This window comes from Triticum aestivum, chromosome 2D (assembly GCF_018294505.1).
Source record: "Triticum aestivum cultivar Chinese Spring chromosome 2D, IWGSC CS RefSeq v2.1, whole genome shotgun sequence".
Taxonomy (NCBI): Eukaryota; Viridiplantae; Streptophyta; class Magnoliopsida; order Poales; family Poaceae; genus Triticum; species Triticum aestivum.
Window position 1 is genome coordinate 348,157,028 of NC_057799.1, and position 10,326 is coordinate 348,167,353.

Genomic DNA, 10,326 nt, shown 5'->3' on the forward strand with positions numbered 1-10,326 from the left:
CAATTAAACCACTTCATATTTTTTTAAAAAATATATAATTTTATTCATATTCAAAACCATCCTTTTTTACAAAGTAACACATGATACTAATAGTTACGAGGAAATCTTTTGTAGACATCTTCTTTGTGGTATCAATATTTGTAAGGCGAAAAAATAGCAAGACTTGAATAAATATACTCAATTGGACGGGAGCAATGTTAATGCTAGTCGCTCACGCACACAAACTTGATTACCAATAAAGGTTTTTGAAAGTCTCGTGAGTGACCCTCGTGAGCTACCCATCCAAAAAGATGGAAAATCGTGAGCGTTGAATGGACTTGGGCCGAGGATGATCCCCTAGAAGTGCATGCTGCCAAACTACAAAATATTCACCATAATGGTAAGACTACTCAGAGTGAGAGTAATATAGATAGTAATATGCATGTCACATCAGCAAAGAAGATGATGTGACAAGTAATTAAAAAGAAGAGAGATAAATGAAGTAACATAATATATGTTATCATCACATAGAACTTCCCAATAAAATGAATCTATATAATAACATATGACACTACCCATTATGAAAGTAGTAAACATAACATTAGGAGTGTTGTTTAGGCTCTTGGGAGCATATGCTCCCGGATGAACAGTAAGTTTAAAACAAATAGTAAACATATTTCAAAAATTCTAATTTTTTGTGTGGATTTTCATGTTAGTCTAATGAGCGTGCTTGATAATTTTCATGCGAAATGGATAGCACTGCTTCGTTGATGAAAGAAACAATATTAAGTGTAACAATTGGTATTCAATTTTTAGCACATTCAGAATTCTTAAGATTTTCCACTAAGATTTGCGACTAGCATTCGGGTGTGATAATGAATACATCTATTTTTTTAGAAAAATTCTGACATTTGCAAAAAACATTTTAGTCGGGCAAGAGCATATGCTCCCAAGAAACAAATTGGATTTCTGTAACATAAACTAGCAATATATGCATGTTACTACAACTTATGGGCTGAGAAATGGGGAGTCCATTAGAAATGGGGGAGTCCATTAGAAATGCCCTAACAACACATCAACTATTTAGAAGTTTTACAAAATCTACCAATAAGCTACTTTGCTCTTGTCACAAATGATATTCACCAAGGAAAATTTGGGAATACATTGAAAGATTCCAAATGCATATCTCTTCAAATCAATGAGAACTGACATGTTTAAAACATTATCAGACAAATATTTTTTCACAAATAGACAACAGTCTCCATGAAGATAAGGTTATGCATGATGACAACTATATAAAACCCTACTAAACAAGTTCGAAGTTTCATTTCCTCTACAATTGCACAGAGTGGATGGAAATCCAAAGAAGATAGAAGCACCACCCCTTCGTGATCTCTAGCCACCACGCTGGCGTTGGCAAAAGCTTCATCGCCATGAAGCTTGTATCAACATTAATCTTTATCGGCCCCTCATATGGCACCTCCCATTCTGTACATTGTAAATCACACAAAAGAATGCCAACCTGGTGGGCTATTCATTTACATATATCAAGCATGAACAAACAGAATCTGTTGATGCTCCATTTGTAGTCCACATATTGTCCAAAACTGTAAACGATGCCTCAATATAAGCCTTTTGATATCCAAAAAGCACATTATTCTTGAAAAGCAAAGCTCTCCAAAGAAAACAACGAGGGTTATTTTTTATTTGTAGGATTTAAGAACACATTAAATAGAAAAACAACACAGGTGTAAGATAGATTTGTGCTAAACAAAAGGACAGTGAATACATATGACTGTGTTGAATCGGGTTTTAGTTTTTAGGAGTAGAAAAAACGCAGTAATCCCAACAATGGATGGTGAGGTTAAGGTTAAAGCAAGATTGAGATGGAGTTAATATTGTGCTACTTGTGAACTTTGCCTTGTTCTCTGTGCATAAGAATGCAAAAAAAGGAGGCTTGAATGTATTGTAAAAGTGCATTGTTTTTTTATGAAACTCAATTCAAATAAAAATTATTTATTTATCTTGTGGTCCATTCCTTTGAGTGAAATGGTAGAATAGTATCACCATAGGAACATTTCATGTTCATATAATTTCCCTTCACTTCTCCTATGAATAAAAGAGGCCCCAAAACATGGAGGGTTGGTGACTGCTAACCACGTGCATGTTTGTGCTTGCAAAAGTGTTAAGTCCATGGTCTACTTTATTACACTTCCTTTAACTACATCTCCGGAAAAGGGCCCATCAATTTCCTCCTTCATGAATCAAGTAGCAGATCAAAATACCTGGCCACCGTGCACCATTCTGAATGATGTTGCCACCGCGACACAATAGGTCTCCAAAATGTTTGACATATTAGCATACCAAATATGGTCTCATTCCTCCAATCTATGCTAGGGACCTGGCTTCTTTTGCATTTGAGCAACTCAAATTGTAACTCCAAGCAGTGAATAATACCTCATTCGGACACCACCCTTATACTTGATTGTTTAGCAACAACAATAAAAACCTACATCACATATAGTTTTGCTCATGTCTCACATGGGACCTTGCACTTCAGTGTCGATCTATGGGTAGCGTTCTTTTTAGGACCAACATACCCAACCTCAAGACTCAAGAGATGCCTTTTTTAGTTCTACCACTGGGCTATGATTTGAACTAGAGGGTAACATGCGTTTTGCCGCGCCATTATTCAGTTTTGGAATAAATTCTATTTTTGTCCGAATAGTTATTCTGACAATTCACATTCCATGCATAATGTGGAGGCAGGCCCTATTAGGTTATCCATGTAAGCAGGTCCTTCCAGTTTTGGAAAGGTTTTGTTCATCTTTTTTTAATCTTTTCCTTGTTTATATTTTCCTGCTTGTTTTTATGTTTCTATTTTTCAAATTTATGAATATTCTTTGAATTCAGGAACATAATTTTAATTCTTGAACATATTTTAAAATTCATAAATGGTTTCTTCAAAATCATGGTCATTTAACAAAAATCTGTGAATGTTTTTAAAATTTACAAACATTTATTTAAAACTGCTAATATTATTTAAAATTCATGAGCATTAAAAAATAATTAATAATTATAAATCTCGTGAACATTTTTTAGATTCATGATTGTTTTTCATATTCTTGAAGAATATATAAATTTATGAACATTGTTTAAATTCGTGATGTTTTAAAAAATGCTAACATTTTCAAATTTCACAAAAAATATCTTTAATATTTATAATATTTTTGCAAAAAATATTATAATAGAATTTGGTTTCATTACTATTCATGCAAGACCCACGATCCGAGCAGACCCTTACAATGGGAAAAAGTTTAGAGCTTTTCTGGGCTTCTATTTTTTGGTCATTTAGTAATTGTCATAAAGAGTACAAGACACCTCCGATAGTTAGTGATTGAAATGGACAACAGAAAGATAAAATCAAAAGCATGGCCCATCATCCTCAAAGAATTCTGAGTTTTTCATGAAAAATGCTTAGGACAAATTTAAACTCATTTGCACATCTGAGCAGCTCTCGATAAAAATGACAAATTTAAGGTTTACAATATGTATGGTTTTGATCTAATTTTTTTCCGAGAGCTACTCATACGTCTAAAAAAGCTGAAATTTGAAGCGGACCTCGCGCACCAAATCGTCCTCCATGCACACAAAAAAAGTCAAATGTAAAAAAGCTGAAATTCCTCCATGCACAAAAAAAGTTAAATGTAAAAGAGCTGAAATTTGAAGCGGACCTCGCGCACCAAATCATCCTCCGTGCACAAAAAAAGTCAAATGTAAAAGGCTGAAATTTGAAACGGACATCGCGCACCAAATCGTCCTCCATGCACAAAAAAAGTCAAATGTTTCTGAATTTGTTTTGTATTGTTTTTAAATTTTTCTCTTAACTGGATGCAGATGGGCCGGGCTCAGAAATGAATATTTGCTAAACATTATACTCCCTCTGTCCGTGAATAAGTGCACATCTAATTTTTGTTTTAAGTTCTTTTATAATTTTGACCAAATTTATAAAAAATATTAGTAATATATGACATCAAATTGGTATATTATAAAAGTACATTCAAAACGGATTTAGTGATACTAATTTAGTGCCATAAAGGCTACTATTATTTCCTAGAAAATTGGTCAAAATTTTAAAACCTTGACTGAAGGTTACACTTATTCACGGATGAAGGGAGTACATGCTACGGTTGCACTTTTCTATTATGTATTCCCTTTATAAACTAATATAAGAGCGTTTATAGATCATTAAAATAGTGATCTAAACATTTTTATAAAAGTCATTTTTGTTTTATCTTTTGAATTTTACTATTGGATGGGTGAAATCATTGATCAGACTAGAAACTTTAGGCCAGATTCTTTTAATATGACCTTCTTTCCCATGCATTCGGGTACCCCACGTCACACTCCGCAATCCAGACTATATGTAGGTCGATCACTTCCAATGTCCTTAAACCAAAATGTGCAATTAATTTGAGTTGATGAACTAATGACACATTTCACTTTATTTTCAAATAAAAGCTCTAGAAATTTCGTTTAAAACGAAATAGACACTCTTTTTACTAGAATCGTACGTCAGCAAATTATGAGTACATTATCAAGGCACGCAGCCGATCACAGACGAGGCACAAGCTGCAGAACAGAGGACAAGACAACCAAAACCACGGTACAACGCTGATACAAACTCCAGACCCGGCTGTACCAGGACGCGGCAGACCCGTCACGCGGTGCTGTCGATGGCCATAGGCTGCGCGTTCTGCTTCCCGGCGGCGTTCTCCGTCTTCCTCCATTTGGCGAACATGTTGCCGTAGAACTTGGCGTCCCTCTTGTTGTACTCCCTCAGCTTGTCCTTCAACGCCTTGTACGCAACCTTCACCTCCCTGGGGCAGAAACACAAACATGACAAATCAGCCACGACCCATAGATGAAATTGATACGATATATCTGTAGCCTGCTCGATCTCCAGAGAGATTAGACGGTGCTTCTACCTGTTGTCTGGGTCGATCTCCAGAGCCTTCTTGATATCTAGTTCTGCCAGCTCCAGATCCACGAGCTCGGTGTACGCCTGCGCCCTCCGGTACAGAGCCTTGACGTTTGTGCTCTCCAGCTCCAAAACCTGATCAATAAATAATGCCACCGTTTAGGGCAAGGTGCTGCTGAAATGCTCACCGTTGAAAGATACTACAGTCTACAACAAGACACTCACCTTGGCGCAGAGTTTCTCTGCTTCCTTGTAATCCTTGAGTTTCAGTTTGCACGCTGCGTTGTTGAGCTTGATGCTGATCTTCACTGCCTTGGATTGCTTCTTCTCGTCCTCGCTGAAGGAGCTGTCATACTCAATGTACTTTGCAGCCTGTTCCGAAGGATAGATTCATATCAAGAACTCAATTCTGTACCGATACGTTTTTGACAGAACAAGACTTCCGGTTGAAAGACTGATGGCATTTTACCTTCTCATATCTCTTGGAAGCCTTGGCGTACTTGCCCATCTTAAACCACGCATTTCCTTCATCTTTCTTTTTAGCAGCTGCTTCGATGTTCTCAGCATTACTCTTCAAGTCCCAAGATTCTTTCTCCTGAAACGGAAGTACAGAACATGAGCATGCGTTCACTTTCTGACAGCAGCAGAGATTGATATGTAAACAACAGACAAAGTAACCACCACAGTTACCTTCTCGAAGGAAACGAGGTCCACTTCATAAAAGACGGTGGAGTTGGGAGGAACCATAGCAATATCAAGCTTCGTCTCAGTGGAACCGAACGCATGTTCAGGTGGTATTCTAGCTGACGCGACCTCTCCTTTCTTCATGGTGAGCACCGTCGTGTCCAGCCCTTCGATGACCTGCTCCTCATCCGTCTTGAACTCGAATGGTTCGTCGCCTTCATGTCCTTTCTTCGTGAACACAGTGCCGTCGTCCAACTTGCCGATCAGTCTCACTGCAAGCAAGAAGTAATACAAGATTAGTATACTTGTCCGACAATTTCCACGAGGTTGTGCATGGATTAGCAGCGCGCCGCGCACCTCTGACAACTGCCCCGTCGTTGGGGCGCTCGTAGCCTTCTCCTTCCTTGAGCACCTTCTTCAAGATCCTCTTGTCGTCACCGATGAGGGTGATCGTCTTCCAGGAGACTAGCTCAAGATCGATGTGCAATGTGGAATTCGGGGGCACCGCGGCTTCAACCTCAGAAGCCGGCCTTCCTTGCTCGCCGAAACCATCTGTCCATCGTAAGATGCAGTACATATCAATTTATGATACTTTTGGAGCACAGCAATCGTAGTTCTGAATGGCAGATTTGCGGAAAAATGGCTCACATTGTGGCTTGACGGTCAGGAGGACCTTCTCGCCCTTCTTCATGGTCTTCACGGCTTTGGAAAGTGCAGGGCAGAAGTAACCTGAAATTGTAAAGCAGAGTTGTGCGTCAACGATTCAGAGCTAATTCCTAGTACTTTTCAATTTCCCAAGGCTAACTGAATTGACTAGATACGAACCATCCTTCACTGCGAATTCAATACCCTCTGACTTGGACACGACGGATCCATCCTCAAGTCTCGCCTCGTACTTGACTGCGTGAGCAAACATGGAACATGTCAGAGACGTGGCATCGCGCGTAGCAAGAGCAAATTGACAACCATTTCGTTGAAATCATAAAGAAGTTCACCATTTCGTTCACATTATACCGACGCACATTCCAGTTCGGCAACCCAAAATCATTAGGTTTCGTTAAAAAAAAATCCGGTGACAACTTATTTCGTTGGTTAATTTCAAACGACAGTTTTGGATGTTTAGCAGAACAAAAACCGGATTCACCAAATTTTCAGTAATTTGGTCGAAATGGAATCGTGAACCCAGTTATTAGACACAACGTACCAGTAACTTCGTCGAGATCCTTGGGATTCTCCCATTTCTGACCCTCGACCAGGACCTTCTTGAAGATGCCGCCGTCCTTGCAGATGTCCTTGACGCTGGCCCACGAGAGGAGCTCGACGTCGAACTGGAGCGTGGCGTTGGGCGGGATCGTGGGCGGGGAGCCCGCCTCGCCGTACGCGAGGTCCGGCGGGATGGTGAGGACGGCGTTCTCGCCCTTCTTCATGGTCTTGATGCCCTGGTCCCATCCCTTGATCACCTGCCCCTGCCCGAGCTTGAACTTGAAGGGAGTCCCGCGGTCTCGGCTCGAATCGAACTTGGTCCCGTCGAGGAGAGTGCCCGTGTAGTGCACTGCCATACAACATTCGTTCATCCCGGTTATTATCTGTTGGGTTTGACGTTGCGTGATAACTAGGATGATCGGATGCAGAGGGGACGGCCGTGATCCATACCTTCGACCTCGTCGCCGGTCTCGGGCCGTTCCCAGCCCTCGCCCTCCTTGACGAGCTTCTTCTTCAGCCCCTGCTTCCCGATCTCCTTCTCCTCGCCGACCTTCATCGTCGCCGGGGAGTCGGCCTCCTCCTCCTCGTCGACGTCGAGGCCGTCCATGGGCTCGCCGTCCGGCTCGTTCATCATGGCGTCGTCCTCCTCTTCCAGCGCCCTCAGCGCCTCATCCTCCACGGCGGCCATTGTTGGTTCGGTTCGTGGACGCGAAAGGCTCTCTAGGTGGAATGGAAAGATGAAGCGATTAACGGGTGCGCGCTCGCTCGCGATCTGCGTCTCTGCGCGTTCTGGATGTTGTTTGCAGCCGGAGCATGGCGTGGCTCGGATCGGTGGCGTCTTATATGGCGGAGCAGAGATTGTCGCGTTCAACGATGTGGTGTTCTAGAGGGTTCCTGTTCCTGTGAGAGGGGGTTGGATTGGGAGATGCTTCCAGAGAAGGGTCGGTGGGGGACGGGGGCGCGAGAGCTTTGGAAGGCAGTGGATGCTTCCAGAGATGCAGGGGAGAGGGACCGAGTCGCCGTTGGTTTCTCTTTGTGGGCCTGGACTATCTACATTTCTTTCGTCGAAGATAATTTTGACAGCTGGGCCACAACAAAGGAATATCCTATTTGACACTCTTTGCGTCAAACTGCCGGCGCTTCGCAGAGGCGAGCGACCGAGCAGCGGGCCGGCCCAGTTTTTGCGCGTACAGTCGCACCTAGCCAGCCGGTTGTGGGAACCTTCTAGAAGGTTCCTCCTGAACCGGTCTTTTGTTTCTTTTACTGGTTTTTCTGTTTTCTTTTTTTTTTCTGTTTCATTTTCTTCTTTTTCTTTTCTTTTTCGTTTTCTGTTTCTTTTTTTTTTTCCTTTTCAAGGTTATTTTATCTTTTTCAAACTAAGCTCATGTTCGAAAATTGTTCTTCAATTTAGAAAAATATTCTTGCCTTCAAAAAATGTTTGAAATTTCAAAAATGGTCGCTTTTCAAAAAATGTTCGTGATTTTCAGAAAATGTTCTTGTTTTCATAAAATGTTGCAAATGATTTTGTTCAAAATAATCATAACTTTCCAAAAAATGTTCGTGTGTTGAAAAATGTTCGTGATTTTTAAAAAAAATTCATGATATCAAAAAATGCTTTTGTTGAAATAATAAAAAAAGTTATTCCTTTAAAAATTGTTCAAATTTTCAAAAAATGTTCATGCTTAAAAAAATCTACATGAATTTCAAAAAAAATTATCGTTTTCAAAATCCATTTACAATTGCAGAAAATTTCATTTATTAAATTTGTTCACAATTTCATAAAATGTTCTCGTTTTCAAAAATTTCATAGTTCTAGAAATTTGTTCATGTTTAAAAAAATGTTCAGGAATTTCAAAAAATATTCTTGCTTTCAAAGTTTGTTCACCATTTCAGAAAAAATGTTCATTTTTCAAAAAATGTTTGCGATTTCAACATTTTGTTCGCAATTTCAACAAATATTCCCATGTTTAAAATTTTGTTCGCGTTTCCAGAAAAGCGTACAATATAAATTTTGTTTGCATTTTAAAAAAAGTTCCTGTTTTAAGTTTTTTGGTGCTGAATTTAGAAAATGTTCCTGTTTTCTATTTTTTTTAAACTAAAAAATGTTCGTGATGTCAAAAAATGTTCGTGTTTTTCGTAATTTGTTTGTTTTTCAGAAACATTTTTGAAACATTGTTCGCGTTTTGGAATCTGTTTGGGATTTGTAAATTTTGTTCGTGTTTTATTTTAGAAAAATGAGGCATTTCAAAATGTTTTCCAAATCTCAACGCTGCTGTCTGTTCTTATATATTTCTGTACTTTTTATCTTCAGTTGGTGGCGTGTAGTGTAGTAGCTAATGGCTCGTTGTTGGAGTCTGAGCTTGTGGGATCGATTCCTGCTACTTGCTGCTGATTTTTCAGCTCTTTTTGTCGCGCGCGAAAGGAAACAAAACAACGATTGGGTTGGTGGGCCGGGCCAGTCAAGCGTCAACCCTGTGCGTCGAGCTGCTGTTTGACGCAGAATGCGTCACATAGGAGGTCTCCACAACAAACAGTGTGAAGAAGGGTGCGTCTCATTAAGAGTTGGGTTGGATTGGGCCTTCCCTCGGATGTCAGCCGATCCAAAGACGGTGTCTTTGCATATCTGTAGAAAAAAAGAATTTGAATAAGCTTTCAAGGTTGGGTAGAGAAATGCATAGCTGGGACTAGCAGTTGCAAGAAAACTTCCATCAAGTCACTAGTGCAAGCAATCACTACATACTCGATGGCGGGTTTTTTAAAGAGAGGCAAAATTTTGGCTCATCCATCAATTAAACAGAAGAGAGTATCCAGTTAATTAGTGGAATGCCAAGTGAAAATCGTCACAAACTGTCGCACAATACCCCACGCACAACTCACATAGAGGGCCTCACCAAGATCGCACACCGAAGTCATCATCATCACTTCTCCCTAACATGCGTCATCACCCTCCCTAATATCTGAGCAAGCGACCCCGACTTCGTCGAAGACGAACATCGACCCGACCCTCAGCGTAGAGGCTGTACGGAAACACAAGAAGACATGTGCCAAACTAAGCCACCCGTGCCAAGGGAAGTGCAGCTCCAACTCTGAAGGATAGTTTGGAAGGAGAACTATGCAAGGCTGGAGCCGTGAAAGACCACCGAACAGACCATCTGTAGAATGTCATCGTCGCCACTAACAATACATATAGGGGGGTGTGTGTGTGGAGGAGCATCGTAACTACGAGAAATGGAGATGGCAGTACACACAAGAAAATTAGACAGGTTCGGGCCCTCTACTCTAGAGGTAATACCCTACTTATGTGTGCGGTGTTCTTGCTCTTGCATGTAGGATTACAAGTGTGTTCAACCCTAAGCCCAGTGCCCTCCTCCCCACATATATACAGTGCGTCAGGAGGTGTGTAGGATCAAAATTATGTCTAAAGGAGGGGTGATTGGACTACTTGACCAAATAAAAAACTTATAATTTTCCCAATTTTA

General features: G+C 40.5%; 1 protein-coding gene across 1 annotated transcript; it reads right to left on the minus strand.

Annotated features, from left to right (window-relative positions):
• Positions 1–4,457: 4,457 nt before the first annotated feature.
• Positions 4,458–7,777, minus strand: LOC123053089 (70 kDa peptidyl-prolyl isomerase-like). The gene is made up of 10 exons (XM_044476483.1): positions 7,298–7,777; positions 6,849–7,196; positions 6,470–6,544; positions 6,293–6,373; positions 6,002–6,196; positions 5,651–5,916; positions 5,430–5,555; positions 5,186–5,332; positions 4,968–5,095; positions 4,458–4,859 (listed from the first exon to the last, which is right to left on the minus strand). Exons 1-10 carry the CDS (start codon positions 7,533–7,535, stop codon positions 4,700–4,702), a joined length of 1,764 nt encoding a protein of 587 aa, XP_044332418.1. The 5' UTR covers positions 7,536–7,777; the 3' UTR covers positions 4,458–4,699.
• Positions 7,778–10,326: the final 2,549 nt, after the last annotated feature.

What these genes read in the sequence shown, in the direction of transcription:
- LOC123053089 (XM_044476483.1), bottom strand. Translation starts at nt 7,535, where the DNA reads ATGGCCGCCGTGGAGGATGAGGCGCTGAGGGCGCTGGAAGAGGAGGAC. An exon ending in GGATCTCGACGAAGTTACTG is followed by an intron (nt 6,545 to 6,848) that starts GTACGTTGTGTC and finishes TTGCTCACGCAG; the next exon opens with TCAAGTACGAGGCGAGACTT. An exon ending in ACCTCGTTTCCTTCGAGAAG is followed by an intron (nt 5,556 to 5,650) that starts GTAACTGTGGTG and finishes CTTCCGTTTCAG; the next exon opens with GAGAAAGAATCTTGGGACTT.